Here is a 21,155-nt window from a genome sequence, read left to right as displayed (position 1 = left end):
GAGAAGAGAAGGAGAGGAAGATTTGAAATGAATGAAGTTGGGAAGGGTTATATTATAATCAAACACTCGCATCTGTGTATTATTACAACTCTGTTTGTTTACACAAACCCCACTACAAGCACAAGCAAGCAATCCACTCACTTTCTTCCTCATTTCCTAATACTTACAACTTACAACTCCAAAACTTCTACTCTTCTTGCTCGACTTGCTCAGCTGAAACACAGGGTGCCTGCATAGCTTCCTCACCCCTTTTCTCAGGCTTAGCCACTCACTTGTTTCATATCCTCCTTCTCTGCACCCGCTTTGTAATCCCCCGACTCCGTATCGAATCGGAGTACTTCTTCCAGAGGCCGAATGGTATTGTTCTTCTTCTTCTTCTTCTTCTTCTTCTTCTTCTTCTTCTTCTTCTTCTTCTTCTTCTTCTTCTTCTTCTTCTTCTTCTTCTTCGTCTTTCTCTTCAAAGCTTTCGAATTTCCCTCCAGAACTGTAGTCAACTCTATTGAAACTTGCAGCGTTCGCAACCGAATTTGGCGGTTGCTCCGTGGATTTGCCACTGGTTGAGTTTGAAGACGTCCTATTGATCTCGGGGTTAGGAGTATCCAAGCAAGAAGACGGCTGCTTGCCTTCTGATTCTTCCCTTTCTTGGAGGATCTTAAGAATAAGGGTCTTCAACAAATTCATTACTTGTACAGCATGAATTAGTGCAGTCAAAGGATCAGCCATCTGCACCAAATTCATAGAATTGCTTTTTAGTTCATAAGAGTAGAGCTATATTTGTGATATTGCTAGCCTACTAGAAAGAGATTATCATCTACCCCGCCACACACACACACACACACACACACACACCTGAGTCATGTTTGGTGCAAAAACCATAGCAATGTTGCGTGCATTCATCTTGTTGTGTGTCTCCTGTTGCACAACATCTGCCATCAAATTGATAGCCCAGTCAAGGATAGCAGCTTCCATGGGAGGGAGTAGCTTAACAAGTTGAGTGCAGTCTTCCTCTGTGTTGCAATGCATCACTTGTTCTGGGGTTAGTGTATCAAGCACCCCTGTAGGGAGCTCTCTAAGCCATGCCTGTAGATGACACAAAAACTACCTCTAATAAGATCATACAAAAATATGATGAAAACAAGAAGCCATGAATATCAATTTGCTTCGCAGATCCAAATTTGGGAGTAAACCTTAAAGAAAGGAAGGTTGATGATATCAGTTAAAAGCTTAACTATGAAAATACCTTGATCAAGCCTGCTAAACAGTGAACATCGATGCCTCGTGGCACTACGCCACTGTTTAGTTGAGTTCGAACAAACTCTTCCTGACTATTCTCAGCATTTATTCGAAATATTCCTTCTGCCTTCAAAAGTGACAAAAAAAAAATAGTTAAAAGTTTTGGAATAGTGAAGTCAGCAAGCTAGATTATTGTACCAAGGGTGATGGATACACACCTTTAGACCTCCCTCTGAATACAGCCGTTTTTGCATCATAAGAAGGATTGTTGGCACACTATTTCCTCTATCATCAAAAGAACACTGCATTGAGTTCGCAGAAACTCCGAATACGCTAGCACTGGATCACAAGCATGCAATTGAGATTTATGAGTAATTACTTAACATAGAGGGAAGTAAACAGATTTCAATTTGAATTAGCAATGTTTAAGTTGAAAAGGGTATCCTAGTTGAATTAGAAGCATCCATCCTTCATGAATTGCTCTTACTCTTGCTCAAAACTCCTTCACTTTTGCATATAAGGTCTCATAATCCAAAGAAAGTTCAATATTATTCCCCTCTTCAGTAAAACCAAGCTCAGAAAGCCAAGGATTCTTTGGATGTTATACATGATAAACATTGAGAGAGAGAAACACAACACGTGGACATTCCGTGTCCTGGTTGTAGTGCTGGAACTTATTCAACTAAAAGGATGTGCAAAGCAGATTCTATGTTTTAGGAAAGGCATTCTAAAGCAACCGGCCCTCTTTGGAACTTTGGAATGCCTTCCAAACATCACCTGTCGTGGTCCCTCAAAAGTTGCAGCTTCACATCTACCTCTGAGATCGCACGTATTTCAAGAAACCTCAAGAGACAGAGATATGACATATGGTAAAAGTGAAATGCGAAACATGAAACCTAAAATTCAAAGCTTCCAAATGATTTCAATACAAAGAAAAAGAATGGGCAATCCACGAAAATCAATGAAAGCCAGTAAACTATGAGTTCCCCTCTTGGATTTCCCCGTTTTTGCCTTCAATTTGACCAAAGTTTTCAGAACTCCTTCAAACAGCTAAAAGAGTAACTTATTTCCAATTTAACGACAATCCCATTTCCAAAAACAGTAACCCGAATTCTTTGCAGAGAAGAAACGAATTTCACAAAAGAGCTCACCTGGCGCTAGGCACTCTGGTTGGTACCTCAGGCTCGAATTCTGAAGGCAAACCCAGAAACCCATTGAACCTATCGAACGTAACATGAGAAACATGCCTCACATTCACCGGCGAGCTAATATCCATGGAACAAACTTCATCCGTTTCCACACTGCAAACCAAGGATTTCCGCAGTGCCGTCACCAAAATGTCAAGAATCGGAAACTGACTCCCATTATTACTATGCGGCGTAGCTCCCTCCTGCTTGTCCTCATCACTATCAGAGACCGAATTCGTCAAAACCAAGGCATACCCATTTTCATTTACCCCATCTCCATAGTAATCGTCCTCTTCTTCCTCCTCCTCGTCTTCTTCTTCTTCTTCCTCCTCCTCATCGTCACTATCATAATAAGAGCTCGGCGGCGGAGGCGGCGGCTTAAATTCCGGAACTCTGACGTGTCCGCACGATTTGGATCGAAATAAGCGAGTCATTTGTGATAGTCGCTTGAAAACAAATTGTGGGTTGTGTTTGGTTTGTTGAGAGAAGAGGGTTTGATTTGGTTGAGGGGGAGGCGGAGAGGAAGAGGAGGATGATGGATAGATGAATGAATGAACAAAAAAGATTTAATGGGGGGGAGGGAGAGAGAAGAGAGGAAAGGGGAATAAAGACAACTGGTTTGCAAATGAGTGTGGAATTTGTTAAATTTTGTTGGTGTGATTAAGTTTTGGAAGCTTTATCCCTGTTTTTGGTATACATTACAGAGTGGAAATGGACATGGAAATGGACATGGAAATGGAAATGGAGGGGAAGAAAGAAAGATAGATAGATAGCAGCAGCATTTGGAAATGGGACCCCTTTTGCTTCGAATCATTGCCACTTCTCATGTGTCTTTGATTTTTTGGCGCTGTACACTCCCCCAAGTGCAAACCTGTTGCCTGTCTCATCAATGCCTTTCTACCGATTACTCCATTTGTATACCCTCCCCAAACCCTCTCACCATACCACTTTAGAATTACTATGCCCTTACCTTAACTAGTTGAATGGTGTTTAGATTCTATTATTATTATTGTTATATATTTCACATTTCTTTAATAAAATTGTAGCTGAATTTCAAGCAAGGTATCAAATTTGTAGCTGAATTTTAATATTGTATTAAGGGGGAAAATGCATAGTGGATATGAAAGGGGGAGGGGGATTTTGTGTGGTAAAAAGGGGATTTGGATTTATTATGAAATAATGTGTAATTATGTATGGTTAAGGAGAGTGAGATGGGCACATGGGGTTGTGGTCCTTTTGGACCCTTCCATTGTTCCCAACTCCAAAACCCGAATTTTACCCCCCACAACCACCATTACTCATTAATTAATTAACCTAAGCTTTGTAATCATTCTACTTAGAGTAACAAATAACATTACCCACTAATAATAACCTTATTAACACAGAATGTAATTTTTAAAAATTTTAATTAGAAAAAAGAATTAGAGTATGATAAAAAGGGAGAGAGAATTATTATTATTATTATTATTATTATTATTATTATTTTAAGGAAAAAAAAAAGAAAAAAAAGTGTGCATTTTAATTAAATAATTTAATAAAATGGGAAGTGGGGTAGAGTAGCAATTAGTAGACACATGACATTAAATATAAAATGATATAGACACGTGAAGCGGGCCGGAAATGTCACGGAATACAGTTACCTGTCAGTCCTCCGCCACCGCATGATGTTGAACGCACGGTGCCCCTTATGCGGTCCCTCTCCAAATTTGTAAATTACCTTGCATTTTCGAATTTTAAGTGGATTCTATTTTAAAGGTCAAATATGTAATTTTCTCATGATTATTCTCTTTAATTATTATTAAATAACATTATTAGATTCCTAAATAACAAAACTTTAACTTATAAATTGATTTTATTGTTGAAGAAGTGATGGAAAAAATATTGGAGTGAAATTTAGTTTTGATTATAAAAAGAAGAAAGAAAGAAAGAAGGAATTTGTTGAAAAAATCTCCTTTAATTAGGTAAAACCAAACAATGATTTTGTTCCTCTCACTTCTACCCAACTACCAATTGGTTTGGTTGTCAACCATCATTTTGTTTTTATTTATACATTATTTTATACACACTAGTAATGTTTATAATTCGTTATAATCTATTCCAAACAGAAGAGAAAACAGGTAGAAATTCCTAAATGAGATGAGTGATGACGCAAGGACAGAGAAGGAGAAAATTTCCCGGAGATGGTGGATTGGTTGGATCATTTTATTATGTTCATGCCTTAACCACAACCACTAAAATCCAAACTTTGTATATATAATTATAATTATAATTTATAATTATAATTATTCTGGTTGTTACGACTTGGTTGTGGGCTGGGCTTCACATCTAATGGGCCAAAAGTTATGTTTTGGGTTTTGGGTTTTGTCCTCCACAAAACACAGAGCTACACTCAAAATTTTAATCGTATTTTATTTTTCATATTTTCATAAATAAAATGATTTAACGTTCATATCATAACTCAATTGAATTTCGCCACATATTTGAGAGACCGTGACCACCTACTACTAATATTTCTCTACATCCCTTGCTATTAGGAACATAAATAAATAAGTTATGATTCGTTTAGAACCTTTTCAATGAAAATTGAAATGACAAAAAGCAATTTGGTATTTAATAATGCTGAAATTGTTTTAATAAGGAACAACCGAATCAACTTTTTTTTTTTTTTTTTTTTTAATTTATTTATTTATTAACAAAAAGAGGTTTATTCCATTGGAATCTTGTACGAGTGTGTGCCACTTTTCCAAGTTTTATTCAAAAAAAAATTAAACAAATTTTAAATTATTATTTGAAATTAAAATGGGATTTAAAGAATGAATTAATTTGAAGAAAAGAAGGAAAGTTGAAATTGGGTATTAATATATAGATTGGGTTGCGATGATTATACACTGCGATTCCGAAAAGGATCTTAAGACAACCAAAAATTTACAGTCTGAATTTTATTCGATGTTCAGAATGAAACCCGAAAGCAACCGACGTGGTGGTGGTGGTGGTGGTGGTGGTGACGGCGGTGGAATGAATTTTCACGGTCAATCATGCCCTGGACGTGGCGGAACTCCTCGACGTGGCAAGGAATGGCGATGGTCCCCTTCTGATCGAATCCGTACTCCTCCTCCGCCTCTTTGAGAAGTTGCATGAAGCGCGGGTGATTGAAGTACATAACCGGGACCACAAATCTCTGCTGCTCTTCCTCCTTCTGCCCCACTCGGACCGCCAAGCAGCCTTTGGGGACGGCGGCGGCGGCGGAGTGCTGGCGTCGTCTCTCTCCACCGCCCATCCCGAGGGCGATAATTAGGTGTATTAGTCGGTACGGGAAGGGAGAAAGGGAAAAGGGATTGGTAGAGGTGGAAATTCAGAGGGGGAAAGGCCAGGGATCAGAGGGAGAGGCATGGGGAATTAGGAGAGAAACAGGGGAGGCGGAGGAGGCGGAGGAGGCGGAGGAGGCGGAATTCGGAGAGAGATCGGGAATGGGCATGGCTGAGTTGTGTGTTAATTACATTACATTACATTACGTTGCATTACATTACAGAGAGAAAGAGAGGGAATTAGGGTTGGGTTATATAGGAAATTGGGAGTCAATTCAAAGCCATAGAAAGTGGAACCGGGTGTGGCCCTGTGGGTTCCCCCAAAAGCATCCACTTCTTTCATTTTTCCTTTTCCTTTTTCTATTTAATTACTATTCTTTCTAAATAATGAATAAAAACTTTTCAAATAATAAATACTTATTATAATCTTCTTTTTTCAGGCCATACAAATAGAAGAGGGAGCGGACAATATGTATTTTTGTAATTAAATGAAATGTGAAAAGGTTCATGTTCAACTAGTTTGTGATTTTCGAGGGAATAATAAAAGCTTTATTTATTTCACAAAACCAACTTACCTGGTCAAACTATAATTAATACAATTATTCCAACATTTTAGTAAAATCACTATTTATTATGAAAATTAGAAAAATTAATTTTGTTTTATTTTTTTCTTTGAAAAAAATGAAGTTTCCAGACGGGCCTAAAAAAAAAAAAGCAGAATATTATAAGGCGCGTGGGTGCGTGGAGGAGAAAGTATTCCTTCAATTACTTCTTCAATGGGGGGGGGGGGGGTCTTGAGCAATACGACGGCGTATTGTAGAAGCAACAAAAGAGAAGACACGTGTATGGGAAGCGCGCATGTGGAAGGAAGGAGGACACGTGGATAAGTGGGAGGGGCCCACAGAATTGGAAGAGGCGACATGAGGATGAGCTGTCGTTCTGTGAAGGGCAGAGAGAGGGAAACGACAAGTCGACAGGTAATATTTAACATCTACATTATGGTCTTACTGTATTCGTCAACTCTCCTTCCCCTCTACGTAAGGATTCAATTGCTTCCACAATTAATCTATCTTCTTTCCCCCCCTACACCACAAAATAGCTTAAATTACCAACCAAAAATATATATAATATCCAAAATTCATTCATTAGAATATTGAATAAAAATAGGGATTATGGACAGCAATTTGATATTTTTGAGTGAGTTAACATGTTTCAAGTCTTAATTTTTACCTAAACCTCCTAAGAAGTTTTTACTCTAATACTAGTAGGGTGTGTTGATTAATGGTATTGGTAGCACATCACACTTTAGAGAAAGAATATTAAAATTTGCGATAAAGGTTTGGTGGTAAAAGCATCTTAAATAAGGAAGATTCTTTAAAGATTGAAACGGGCGACCAAATCAAATTAAACCCATATATATATAATTTCTAAATTATCACTAAACTAAAAGAAAAAATTTAGAAATTCGAAGGGATTATTATAAGTAAGATATGGAATAGGTTTGGTATATTTGGTTGAATTTTTAAAGAGTGAATCTTTCTTTTAATTTAATTTTAAAATCACAGATATTTTCTTTTGAGGACATCCACTCAAGTACTATCAACTACTACTTACTAAACAATATATATATATATATATATTTTTTTTTTTAATTTAATTGATCAGAAATGGTGTTACTTCTAGTACAAATAAAGACACGTTACAATAAACACAGATTTTTTTTTTAACAGAAAAAGAACTAATTAAGACTAATAAATTTTGGTAAGGGGCTATTTGTTTATGGTAAAAAATAGAAAGAAAAGAAAGAGCACTAATTAGGAATTAAGAAAAGAACAATAATGATGTTTGTTGAAAATTATGGATTCGTTTTTTTTTTTTTCTCTCTATTTTACTTTGTTAGTGCTATTTGGAATTGCAAATTTATTGTGATTGCTTAGTTTTAGTAATGGACATTTTCTTAGGCTTCTAATAAAATAAAATAATCGTTAATTTAGTAATGGACATAATCTTATCCAGAAAAACAGAGAAAAATAATATTTTATAATAATGGGATGTTCATTTTCTAAAATGAAGGAAGGTCTTTGGGAGTGCCCAATAAGCTTTTGACCATTTTGGGCTAATAATGGGTCAGATGTTGGGCTGGGCCCAATTAACCTGAGGATATCGTTTTAATCAGGATAATTAGAGCAGCTAAAGGTCCAGTCCAACTTTTGAAATTTATTTATTTTTCTAAATCAAAAGTATTTTGTTACTAAGCACTAATAGTTAAAAGAAATGTACGAGACGAGTTTTTTAAAAAGCATTTTCAAAAGTTAAAAAAAAAAAAAACTTTTTTTATTGGAGTCACAAATTTCCAAAGACAATTCTACCCCTCCTGAGAGGGGGGCGGCCTGCAACCTTTTTGTTGGAGAAGGGTACCTACAGCACATAGTCCTACAACTTCAAAATTTGACTTTTTACCTTTTCAATGAACTCTCTCATCATTTTCAAAATCCAAATAGTACCAAAAACAAAAAAACAAAAAAAACCAACCAATTCAAAGTCAATAACTAATGTCTGTCTCTTTCCAGTCATTAAAAACCATAAAATAAAATCCAGCAAAATATATGAACCAAAATGCCGTTTTTCAAATTCAAACTGCATGCTTCATGTTCATCCATGGATTCCAACCACAAATCAAATCAGTGCCAAAAAAACATAATTTTATGATGATTTACCTGGCTGGGGTCGTCGTTGAAATTACATGTATCCAATGGAGAATAGTCTTCTTTGATCAGTCTCCTAAAAGGCTTCGGAGATTTATATGATATCAAGAGACAAAGCTATAAAAAGCTTCAAACCGTTCATCGTTTGGCAAGTCAAGTCTTTGCTTTCTTTCAGATAAAAAAAAAAAAACACATAAACCAGATAACTTTTTAATTTTTGGACCATCGATGTGGCTCGCACTCAACAATGCATGATTTGTGGGTTAATCATTTCATTTTTTTTTAAAGAAAGCAAAGGCTTTATGTATGCGTGTGGGGATCAAACAATGCCATTAAAAGTTAGATACCTAAATAAGAGTCAAAAAGAGGCATTTACTTCTTTAATCAGACAGCATTTACTTTTTACTCTTCTTTTCAGCACTTCACTTTTAAAAGAAAGAAGTTTAAATCAACAAAATGATTTTTTCTTCTGTAAGCAATGAAAAGGATAATAATAATCTTGCTTCCTAATGCATTACTTCTTAAAATCCCAAAAAGAAAGTATAATATAAGAAGCTTAGACTTGAGGAACCTGGATTAAAACTTCAAAGTTAAAACATTTGGACTCTCTTTCTCTCTCTAGCAACCTCTTTATATGATCAAAACACAGAGCGGCGAAGAACTGGTAAGCACACAAAAATGATGATAAAATGAGTAGTGAATAAGGTCAAGAAATAACAAATTCAAGTTTCAGTTATTTCGTCAAATGGGATTCTTTTTTCCCTTGCAAAAATGCAAAAGTTAGCTTCTAATATTTTGCTTGAATGTAATGTGTATAAATAACCCTCAAAAGAGAAGTAGAACTAAGCAGTTGGCAGTTAGATGAGAAAATCAATCTAATCTAGTAAAGGATAACACTAAGCGGGAAAGGAGCAAACAAACAGAGTTTGAAACACAAGCTAATAATGTGGAGTTCATGTTGTTAAGTTCAAATGTAAGTGTGGGGCGGAAAAAGAGATAAATGATCTTTGCATTTGTACTGTGAAAACCCAAATGGAAGACAAAAATATGGGTTAAATAAGAGTTAAAAGAAAGACTTTTTTTTTTTTTGAAAAAATATAATGTTGGGGCCAAACATCAAGCAGGAGTAGAAGAAGAAGCTGAAAGAAGAGAAATCAGAGAGAGAAAGCGAGAGGGAAAAAAAAAGTGAGAAATGGTGAGACAATGTTGGGGAAATTTTAAGAGGAGAGATCTGAGAAAATGGCAGAAAGAGACAGATGGGATACTCAAAGCCATCATGAGGGAAATCTGTGTAATAATTGTAGAGAGAAAAGGGTCTAGACTGACAACAAAACACCATCATAGCTCAATTAGAAAAAGATAAAAAAAAAAAAAAAAAAAAAAAAAGAGGAAGAAGAAGAACAGTCAAATAACTCCATCATTATAGCCCTCAGATCTCCACTCAACATAACTAACACAATCTTAACACAATTAATTGCTGTAAATACCAAAAAAGAAAGATCAACACCTGGTGATTTAACAGCGAGAGCATTAAATTATATCAAGAACCCACAAAGCCAAAATGGGGAATGAACTAAAAGGAATGGAAAGATTAAACCTTGTTTGATCGGAAAACCAGCAGCATTTGAGAGAGTGGATCAGGAATGGAGACAAGCAATTGGGGGGAATGAAGCCTGGTCCGACGACAATAATGAACCAAATTATAACCGAAAAAATAAAATCAAAGAGAATTAAAATGGATCAAAAGAATTGTCCTCGAGCCAGACAACATTCCCCTCAAAAGAAAAAAAAAAACCTCCATTTTTTCTTCAGATCTTCGTACCCTTAAAAAAAGCTCTAAAACCCTCGAGCAATATTTGGCTCTGGGTTATCTTATTTTTTTCCCCTTATCTCTCTCCCCCTAGAGTTTCGCCCCTCTTCAAGGGGGATGAGAAAGAACGAGTCAGAGAGAGAGAGAGAGAGAGGGAGAAAATTTGATAATTATGAAAGTGAGAAAGGGTTGGGGGTTTGGAAGGGTTATAAGAAGAGGAAAAAAAGGAGTGAAAAGCCAACGCTGTAAAAGACAAAAACATGGGGGTGGACTTAGACCCACCACCTGGGCCTCACTTTTCACTTCTAGACATGACCACGACCCCATGCACCCTCTCTCTTCCAACCCCGTTTTCAATTTCTTATCCAACGGTTCTAAAAGACACATACAGATCTACAATTTGCACTTAACCATCATTAATTCATAATCACTATTTATGCGTAAATCTAACCAAACAGATTGAGAATGGATCAGCAAGAGAGGTCCGATCCCATAATCTCTCGTGTATCAGTATGGTGCTATGTGTAACACTTAATGCTTATACGAACGAGTAATATAAAACTTGGTCAGGCTGAAGTCCTCGGGTCAATCTGTGGCCGACCTGGACATGCTTGCCCATGCTGCGACTGTGGTCCGGATTTATAAAGATGGGCTTCGAGGGTACTTTAGCCATGAGTAAATTTTTTCAAAAGCAATGACAACCACATTATTGAAAACTTCTGTTTCAAGATTTAGAGATTGATGGGGTTGGAATGATCATTGGTGGAGAAGCGAAAGGTGTAAACTTTTGATTAATAGAGACCGTTGGATGGATTGTGGTGATACGGACATGACGAAACGATTGAAATCCAGAGAGAGAGAGAGGGGAAAAAGGAAGAGAGAACGGACATACAATTAATGTATTTAGAAAGGGAATCAAAAAGTAAAGGAGGAAGAGAAGTCAGAGGAGTGGTTGAGTTATTGAGCTGCCCGATAATCCAATTCCCATTAAATATTTTTGTCCACTTTTTGTTATCAATCTCATTCAATTTTTGAATTCCCCGTTTGGGTTTTTAATTAAACCCATAAAAAAGGAAATTTTGAAAAAGTTTTTTCTGAATGTGTATGAAAATGAGGGACCCTCGTATGCCGTGTTTAACTTTATAGACAGTGCGAGGAATTCGAGGAGATGACCGACAAATGGCCCTCACCACCTCAGAAGAGAGAGATAGAGAGAGAGAGAGAGAGAGAGAGAGAGAGAGAGAGAGACACAGACAGACATAAACATGAACATAACCCTAACTCTCTCTCACTCTCTCTCTTCCTTTCCAACTTTTAAAATGGGTTTGTCTCTCTTACTCTTGAAAATGTTTACTTTGTAGAGAGAGAAAGAGAGAGTGAGAGGTCAAAACGACAGAGGAGGGTCTACACTCGCTTTCCTACCACTGTCTCATCCAAAGTTGCCCAAACTGACACACCCTTCAACCATTTCCCAATTCATCTCTGTATTATACAATACAATTCCATGTCCCTTTCTTTTATTTTTCAACCCAACCCGTGAATCTTAATCTTCTACTTTAACTGAATTATTAAATATAATAAAACCGAGTATAACAACAAAGGAAAAAAAGAAAGAAAGAGTGATGATGATGATTGAAAGACACATTGTTGATGAGATGATGATGAAGGGAAATCTGGGTTTGAATTAAATAATAATCCAAAGGGCAAACAACACAAGGTGTTCCTCTTCCTCTTCCTCTTCCCCCCCCCCCCCCCCCCCCCCCCCCCACCCCTTCTTTTTCTTTATGGGTTGACAGAGACAAGCCATGGCCTCCTCAAATCAGATGCCCTTCCATTCTGTCAAACCACTCAAAAGGGAGTTTTGGAATTCAAAACTTCAAAAAGTCTTGAATTTTTATCTTTCCCTTATCACGTGGGTCGGTTTTATTTCCTTTTAAAAAAAATCTTTCGGGAATTATATTTGTGTTTTGAATCATAATTACCTCCTTTTTCTTTCCCCTCTCTCATAATCGTTTACACACATACCTAAATATGCTTTTTTTTTCACACGATAAAATATCCTTAACTTATCTCACTGCGTTAGTGTTAGTCAAAACCTTCAATAATCCTTCCAGAAAAAAATATAACAAGATTGTTTCTTCAAATTCACAACAATAATCATGGAGACTAAGTTGTTATTCATCAATAGGAATATATATATTATTTAAAATTGGGGAGTGATTGGTTTGGGAGCGTACCAGGGTGTAGTTGTAGGTTTGAGAGTGGAATCACACCACGTGATCTCTGCAAAATGAATCAGCAGCACACACATACAAGGCTGGGTCTTAGGCTTTCACCATTTCTGTTGAGTAGATTTTTCTGAAAAAGCCATGGCCACCCAAAAACTACCAATCATTTCATGTGAATTTTCATTAGCAGGCTACAAATATCCTAATTCATGCCTCATTTACACACATTTAAATTTGGAAATTAACATTGTTTAACTTTGGTGATATTTAAATAAAACCTCAGATTTTCTAACTATTCCATTTCCAGTTTCATTCACTCTCTCACACCCACCCAAACAAAGCCCTTTTTGTTCACAGCCCAAAGGACAAAGGGGGAACCAGTTCAATTTGAAAATATTGATCCATCAAACAAGTCCAAAAAAAAAAAAAAAAAAAAAAAACAAATCTTTATTTATTTTTTCTCTAATGGTATATTTATTTGGTACCATTAATTTTGAGAATGTAACTTTCAAAAGTTAAAAAAAGAAAGAAAAAAAAAAAAGAAAAAAAAAAGAAGAAGGTTATTCAATTTAAAATGGTAATCAGATGAGTTCTTGCTAAACTAATTATTGGCCATCTAATAATCCAAATACTCAATCATTTGAGCCCCGCAATTTTTTTTTTAAATAACTAGTAAATTGAAACTCAGCTAACAAAAAAAAAATCCGTAACATTTCTTTATTTATTCCAGATATATATATATATATATATATTCCTCTTCCAAAAATATAATTTTAATAGAAATATGTTTGAATAAGTGTATTAAAAAGTTATTAAATGTTATTCTTATGTGTTGTGTAGCATGCTCTCAAGAAGCACTCGTCATGTATATTAACCAATTAAATACTTGGGAATAATTAATCATAACTTAAAAGAGAGGCTTTAGAAAAGAAAACTGAAAGACAGTTGAATTCGAATGATTTTCCACATCTTTGGGTTAACAACATAATTAGCCAAATTTAATGCTGCATTTAAAAAAAAGCAAAATGTATTTGTTATTGAAAAAAAAAAAAAACTTAATATTTTAAATGACTAAAATGCCCCCAAATCACAAATTTAATGTTTTAATCAAAGTATTAAATACAAAATTAAAATTTTAATGACTTAATAGATATAATTCAACTCCATGCCTAATAAATTCATTAGGCCTATTTGACATTTTAAACAATAAAAAATAAAAGCCAATTAAACACAATTAAAGGTCAAAAGAACAATTGGATACCTTAAAAAAATATAAGTACCTATAAAACAAAAACATGAATTAAATAAATTAAAAAACAAGTAAAAAGAAAAATTTAAGAAGGTTTATATGAGGTTTATAAAGTATGTTGTAGACTAGTTTATCTTGAGTCTCTTATTTGGGCCAAAATGATTGCGAGTCATTTACTTATCTAATAGAAGATTGCTCAGTTTGGGTACCAGTTTTTATGATTTTGGTTTTGATTTGGGTCCTTCACTAATATAATCAACATATGGGAACATATGGGGTGATTGGTAAAGAAATTCGAATCTTTTATCACTTGCTTAAGGACACGTGTTTGAACTAAATTAGCTAGGCTTAGTTTGATTTCTTCAGGAGTTTGAGCTATAAGAAGGTCCATGTACTAATTTGTTTGAAACAACTCAACCCCATCTCAAAACTATATACAATTTTCTGGACTTTCACAACTTCTCATAACAAACGTCCTTTCTTAAACCATATCGACCATCTCTTTACCAAACAATGTATAAATCTTTACACCGCTTTGCCATCAACACATCTTCCAAAATAAAAGTTGTTTGAGAGAGGCGCAGAATGCTAAAAAGAGCATATGAAAATAAAGGAACAAACAACCAAACAACAAAAATGACCGAGAAATTGAGATGAATTGAATGGTTTTGAAGTACGGATGGGTAACATTATTACTCTCTACCGATTAATCCTAGACAGACTAGAAAACCAAAAGAGATGTAAGCCCAAAAATGACAATGCCTCCCTCTTTACGCCATGAAGCTTAATCCAATCCTTTGGGGTATTGTAGATGAAGTGAGGGGAGGGGTTTTGAAGTGGCAGTTTTTTATTGCATGTCGTCTCCAGCACACAAATTTGACTTTGTTTGGGATAACATTGGTTTTTGCCACTCTGAAGTTTCAGATTGGTTGTGTTCAGAAATCTTACCCCCAAAGCAAAAACAGGATAAGTGATCCGAATTTATCACAACTCAAGCCCAAACCGCCTAATACAGATAAAAACAGGCGTCACTCTCTGTCTCTCTCTCAGGAACTGACAATTGGAGGGTGGAATATTGAAGAGAAGAGGAGGCACGGCCTTGTGAAAATGAAAGCCAAGGGAACTATACGATTACACACTATTACCTCAACCAATGACATCAACCCCTATTCCTCATTCATTATCAACAACCCACCTGGCCAAGCTCTTTAATAAGGCATGAGAAAGAATTTTATGTTCTTTATACTTTTTGGATTTTTGTGCTGCTCAGGAGAATGAAGTTTTGTTTAACTAAGTTTGGTCAACATAATCCAAGACAAGCTAAGATTTCTTGGAATCTATATTGGGCAAAAGATGTGTGAAGAGTAAGAATTTTAGAGCTACAAACACCCTGACCGTATTCAGTAGGTTTAAGTTCATATATCCTACTTCTTGTAATTACAAAATGTTAAAAAAAAAAAAAAAAAAAAAAAAAAAGCATCAGATTCTAATAGGAATGATGTCAATATCTTGTTTGATAAAAATGTTTACTAAACTATATGATATATACTGAACTACCTACTTCTTGTAATTACAAAATGTTAAAAACAAAAAACAAAAAATAAAATGCATCAAATTCTAATAGAACTATATGATATATACTGAACTATGTCACAACTTTCCCAATAAATTAAAAACAAGCTACATCAACTAGTGGTTTTCATAATGTGGAAAATAAAATAATTAAATTGCTTTTCTCTATACACAGCTTTCAACCGTATTAGTTCAGTGAAAAGGAATGGTTTATCCATTGAAAGCAACTTATGCAAAAGGTAGTCATGGGGCATAAATTATTAGTTTAATTTTGAAATGGCTATATTTTAGCATTGCTTTTCTATTAAATATCACTAGTTTCATACTAAACATAAAATATATTAAAAAAAAAAATCAATTAAACCTTTCAAATGGAAATAATTCAAAGAGTAAAAATTGCAATAATTATTCAAATTTAAAGTAAAAGTTATAAATTTATCAAAACTAAAACGTAATTTGGTAACATTGAAACTCGTAAAATTTAAACAATTTTGCCAAGTTCACTGTGAATTTTGATAACCTTATGTGAATTAAAAATCTTTTCAAATCCCAACTCCAAAACCTCGTAGTACAGTAAAGGGAAACAAAATTTCAAAACGTTGTTTTAACCAAAATAAGAATAATAAAATTAATATAAGAAAAATATCTGCGACGTTTCTTTCAAAAAGCTACGGTTGAAATCACTCCACGTGGCGAGCACGCAGAAGTTGCTTAAGGAAAGGAGAAAAAAAAAAGAAAAAAAAAAAAGGAAAAAAAGAGAGAAACCAGCACTCGAGTAATTTGTTGCCTTGCAAGACTCGGAAGCTGATAAAGCAAGACCCTGAAACGTGTCGAGTATTTAGACAAGTAACTCAGCCATAATCCACTCACAGTCCGCCACGTCACCGGACACAAAATGATGAAAGACGTGTCGAGACGCTAAGCTTGACTTTGGTGCATATGGCGACATCCCATTGGCTGTCGTGTGACAGGTAAGGGGTACTTGTCCTTGGGCAACTTATCTTATTGGTTGCTAATTTATTATTGTTTTTTTAATTTGCAAAAAAAAAACAAAAAAAAAACAGGGTTTTTGAATTTTAAGGAAATAAAGAAAGCTAAAGTGGGGTCCCATGCTACGGTGACTCAACCTAATCCCCATAATATTCTTGGTTTATTTTTCAAATAAACTACAAAGCTCTAGAACCGATTTTTAAATTATTAAAATTTTCTAAATAAAAAGTATGTCAAAACATTAATATTAAAATATGAGTGGGATGGAAGGGACATGATTCATGTATTTGGTATTAACTATTATGCAGATATGGACAAGACTTAAATCAATAAGATTGACAAAAATTATTGATATACTAATATATTTAATAATTTACTATAATAATTAAGTATTAATCATAAAATACTTATTATCACTTTGAAAGTGGATAATTTGATTGAACACAAGAAATCTTTGTTCATTTCTTACTTAGTGTTTTGATTTTTTAATTTCCTAAAACTGTTAATTCTTTTAAACGGTTTTCAAATTTATTTTTCATTCTCAAATTTAGAGGGATCAAGTTCCCCCTATAGAATCAATTCCTGTTTTTTTTTAAAAAAAAATGTATGGGAAGATTTTTAAAAAAAAGAAAATTAAATAGTTAATTTTTAGTATTTCACCGAAAAATTTTCATTTAAAGAGAAACTTCTTGAGCCTCCTAATATAATAATAAAAAAACAATAGTAGTAAGAATAATAATAATAATAATAATAATATGATTAACCTATCAAATTATCTAATTGTCAATTTTTGTCGTCCAAATATTCAATTATATGGTTCAAACATATCAAATTAATGAAGTTGTTAAATAATAAAACTGCCAATTTAAATATTATGTTTGTTTAATAATAATAATATTTTTAAAAAAATGGGATAACCGGGTCTGGCAGAGTCCTAGTTTGGTTCACAATTTTTTTTCTCTCCAACATCCTAACTATTTCCCCCTCAATTTAATATAAAATGTCAATTGTCACTTTGAATTTCAATTTGGTCGACTTAAATAAATGTAGCAATGTCTACCTTTGTTAAATTTCTTATAGCTTTTCACAACAATTTTTTTTTTTTTTTTTAAACAAAAGAAGTAAGAATATCACAAATTGTACAACTGTTTTTAAAAAATAAAAAAATAAAAAAAATAGTTGAGTAATTTTGTTACTAATTCAATACAATATACACTCTTTAGGTCTGTCATCTCTAAAATTACACATAAAATATTTTGTTCCAGTAAATTACACAAATTTCAAGATTTCTAGGAGTCAAAAAAACGTTTTTAAAATTTTAAATACAAAAACTAAATTACTTATCAAATGAACTTTCCTTTTTTAAAAAAACAGAAAATTAAAACCTAAACTAAAAGAAAAACTAATTAGGTATTAAAGGGGCTCTAAATGAACCCGTAAAACAAAGATTAAGCTATGAAGTATCAAGTACCTCATTATTTTCCCCCTGCCTAAAGTTGTCTCAAGGTCTGGTCTACGGCTTGGCTTCAACTGTATAGTCAAATAACGTAAAAAGATTGGTAAATACTTTTAATTAAAAGCTATGCACAATATATTCTGAAACAAATTAGAAAAACAAAATACTTGTAATATACATCTAATTACATTCACAAGGCTACTCAGATCCTATTACAAAAAAGAAAAACAAATCATAAAATACGATACTTTTTCTTTTTTCCTGAATACACACACACACACACACACACACACACACAAAAATTAAAAATAAAACAAAACAAAAATCCGAGGAAGCAAAGCAAATGCCAATAGAATTATCCGAAACAGAGGAGAAAATAATAACCTTCCCTAGCCAAGAAAGAAATTCTCTCTTTCTATCAAGGACCCCACCAGACTTGGATATAAATGATGCATAAAATAAGTGAGCAAATATTATTAGAGATATTGCAAATCATTCACTCTCCTAACACCAGGTTTTGGAATAAAGCCTTGTGGTGTCCAAATTGAATCTTAAGCAGCATGCTAAATGATGATGATGCCGAATATTCTCCTCCAGAATCCATGGCAGAGGCTTTTGGCATGAGAAAAAAAAGCATGAACAGAAGAAGGTTCAGTGAAGAGCAGATCAAATCATTGGAGTCAATTTTCGAGTCTGAGTCAAGGCTTGAGCCCAGAAAGAAGTTGCAGCTAGCGGGAGAGCTGGGGTTGCATCCACGCCAGGTTGCAATATGGTTTCAAAACAAGAGAGCTAGATGGAAGTCAAAGCAGCTTGAACGAGACTACAGCGTTTTACGAGCTAATTACAACACTCTAGTTTCCCGGTTTGAAGCTCTTAAGAAGGAAAAGCAAGCTTTGGCTATACAGGTATTTGTTCTTTGTTTCTATAGAAAAACACCGTCCGTTTCTAGTTTTTGCTAATCATTGTTATTTCTTTACTTCGGCCAGTTGCAGAAGCTAAATGATCTCGTGCAGAGGTCCATGGAGGAAACTGAGAGCTGCAGGGGAGGTCTCTCCTTAGAAACTATTGATGGCAAGTCTGAAAATGGCCACAGAACAAAGTATGAGTCTGAAGTAAAACCTTGTGTGTCAGCTGAGGAGAAATCAGAACATGAACTAGAGGTTCTTTCCAACTATGGTAGTGGCACAAAGGAAGCCTATCTTGGATTAGACGAGCCCCAGTTCAGGGAACCTACTCAGGGCTCCTTGATATCAACACCAAATTGGAGCAATTTAGAGTCTGAAGGGCTTTTCAGTCAGTCCAATACCAATGGCCAGTGGTGGGACTTCTGGTCGTGAAAAGTAGAAACACAAAACAAAAAAAAACAAAAAAAAACCATAAAGGATCTGTAAACAAATAAAATTCCAATCTTTTTTTTTTAAATAGATCATCCTAGCAATGATTTCGGCTCAAAGGACGAGGAACAGTTCAGAGCATAGCGTCTTCTATCAAGGATAGCAATGATTGTAATGTGGTTGTTTCAAGCACTGATGCTCCAAAATTCACCATAACTTCAGATAGAAGTCAGAAAATATTCTGTGTATAACCAAAAAATTCGGTGAGCAACGCTAGGAAATACCACCGGCAAAGAGTGCTGCCTTGGAAAACTGAAACAATATGCTCATATGCAGACAGGGGTGCAGTCTGGAGTGCTTGCAGTGTGTGAGAGTTCCTTTCTTCTTCTGTTTTTTTTTTTTCTTTTCTCTTCCCTTTTCGTTGTTTGGTTGGTTGGGGATAGGGATGGGGGGTGACTATGCAACTCTATATTCATATGCTCAGTTATGAACAAGAAGTAGTGCTCACTTTACACAAAGATTCTCAGTTTTGTGGTGCTTCTTTGGTATTAGTGTCATCTCACGAAAGATTTAACCCAGCACATAAGGAAACCAAAGGAATAATGTCAGTAAACTCTAGGATTTTAATGGTCGAATTTGATATCATGGAGATTATTCCTATGCTGAAAATAGCTAGAAGATGTCCGTCTTTTCCATCGTAGGTTCTTCAGAAGATCTTTTAATCATGTAAGATATGCTAAACATCATCTAAAACGTAAACAGTAATAGCAAGTCAATGTAACTTCATATTCGGCCACCTAAAAACTAAAAGGCTTAGATAAAATAACCCTCAAAAAATCCTAGTCGGAGAAGGCTTGAGAATGCTAATCAGCGAATGGTTGATATAAAACTTTACATCATGAATTTGAAGTCTTGTTTTCTATCAACAAAATGCAAAAATGAGCCCTGTACTTCATCATTTTGCTAGTACACACTTCATCCAATTTCTGAATCCTCTTCTAGCCCTCAAATTTAATGACCAGTCCCACTTCATCCTTCCATCTACGTCAACTATTATTTATGAGCAGACAAGATTTATCCACTGGCAACATTTTTCTTAAATAAAAAGCACATTCGTCCCCTTTCTTCAATTTCAACTAGCTAAGTTCATGTTAACTACAGATAAGAAGGTAAGTTTTACAGAATTACTTGATAAGAACATAATAACTCTTGTTCTTGAAAGCCAATGGCAGAAGTAAGATTTTGAAACAAATTTTTTATGACCTTGAAAATTAAGTTTCATTTTCTTTTTAATAACATTAACCGAGTGGAAAAGAACTCGCGCTTGAAAACAAGTGGTCTCCCCCCTTAACATTAAGTGCTCTGCTCACCGCCTGTACTAGATCAAACTTTTATGAACGCTCAGTGCTCACCATAATTTCTAGGGTTCACGGAGAAACTCAATGAAGGCAGCATTTATCGCTATAGTGAGTTCAATTCTAGGACGAATTAAATGCCACTTTCACGGCCTAGATTCGAGTCTCCCAATTCTATATGTAGAATCCCAACCTACATCGTTATTTGTTTACTTAAATCATACTCTTATCTTTCTAAGTTACAAAGAAAATGCAAGTAAAACCAACGCAATAACAACAGTTAAGCACAACTTAATCGGTATTCCTTAAAGAAATTTCATGATAATAAAACTTGAACTGAATTTGAAAATGTCGGAAGAAGAGGATCAAACCTTTAGCATTGGGAGCTTCTGTTCTTTCGATCTTAGAAACAGGAGGCCGAAGCTCCACGATTTCCCGCTGGAATTGGCAATATAAACGCGCGGTTCTGAACCTAATGCAGACGATCACTGCCAGATCCCAAATCGTCAATTAAAAAAAAAAAATCAGAAATACTCAATTATTTGGCGGTACTTATTTTACTTTTTAAAATGAATTTTGAGAGAATTTGAAAATAATAATAATAATTTTTTTTTTTCAGAAATTGTAAAGTTTTTCCATATTTTCATAGACAATTATGTAAGTTGCCTCTAAGACCAAAAAGGTAATTTAATGAAATAAAGAAATAAATAAATAGTTATTTAAAAAAAAAA

At 34.6% G+C, this 21,155-nt stretch overlaps 2 protein-coding genes, 1 long non-coding RNA gene and 1 pseudogene across 4 annotated transcripts; 1 reads left to right on the top strand and 3 right to left on the bottom strand.

Annotated features, from left to right (window-relative positions):
- Positions 1 to 28: 28 nt before the first annotated feature.
- LOC111790618 (rho GTPase-activating protein 3) lies at positions 29 to 3,058 on the bottom strand. Its single transcript, XM_023671598.2, has 5 exons — positions 2,385 to 3,058; positions 1,452 to 1,572; positions 1,241 to 1,360; positions 850 to 1,080; positions 29 to 723 (listed from the first exon to the last, which is right to left on the bottom strand). Exons 1-5 carry the CDS (start codon positions 2,852 to 2,854, stop codon positions 157 to 159), a joined length of 1,509 nt encoding a protein of 502 aa, XP_023527366.2. The 5' UTR covers positions 2,855 to 3,058; the 3' UTR covers positions 29 to 156.
- A 2,199-nt stretch (positions 3,059 to 5,257) lies between these two features.
- LOC111790311 (auxin-responsive protein SAUR32 pseudogene) lies at positions 5,258 to 6,002 on the bottom strand (annotated as a pseudogene).
- A 6,008-nt stretch (positions 6,003 to 12,010) lies between these two features.
- On the bottom strand, positions 12,011 to 21,074 carry LOC111790638 (uncharacterized). 2 transcript variants are annotated; one of them, XR_015420361.1, is made up of 4 exons: positions 20,796 to 20,985; positions 17,751 to 17,809; positions 12,478 to 12,624; positions 12,011 to 12,076 (listed from the first exon to the last, which is right to left on the bottom strand). It is a non-coding gene; the product is annotated as an uncharacterized LOC111790638 (long non-coding RNA). The 2 variants fall into 2 exon arrangements; XR_002814511.2 differs by lacking the exons at positions 12,011 to 12,076; positions 12,478 to 12,624 and having other exon boundaries at positions 20,796 to 21,074.
- Positions 18,203 to 19,587, top strand: HB-12 (homeobox 12). Its single transcript, XM_023671616.2, has 2 exons — positions 18,203 to 18,640; positions 18,722 to 19,587. Exons 1-2 carry the CDS (start codon positions 18,296 to 18,298, stop codon positions 19,070 to 19,072), a joined length of 696 nt encoding a protein of 231 aa, XP_023527384.1. The 5' UTR covers positions 18,203 to 18,295; the 3' UTR covers positions 19,073 to 19,587.
- Positions 21,075 to 21,155: the final 81 nt, after the last annotated feature.

The sequence above is a fragment of the Cucurbita pepo genome, chromosome 3 (assembly GCF_057944985.1).
Source record: "Cucurbita pepo subsp. pepo isolate OVF chromosome 3, ASM5794498v1, whole genome shotgun sequence".
Taxonomy (NCBI): domain Eukaryota; kingdom Viridiplantae; phylum Streptophyta; class Magnoliopsida; order Cucurbitales; family Cucurbitaceae; genus Cucurbita; species Cucurbita pepo.
This window is presented reverse-complemented; position numbering and strand designations above follow the sequence as displayed.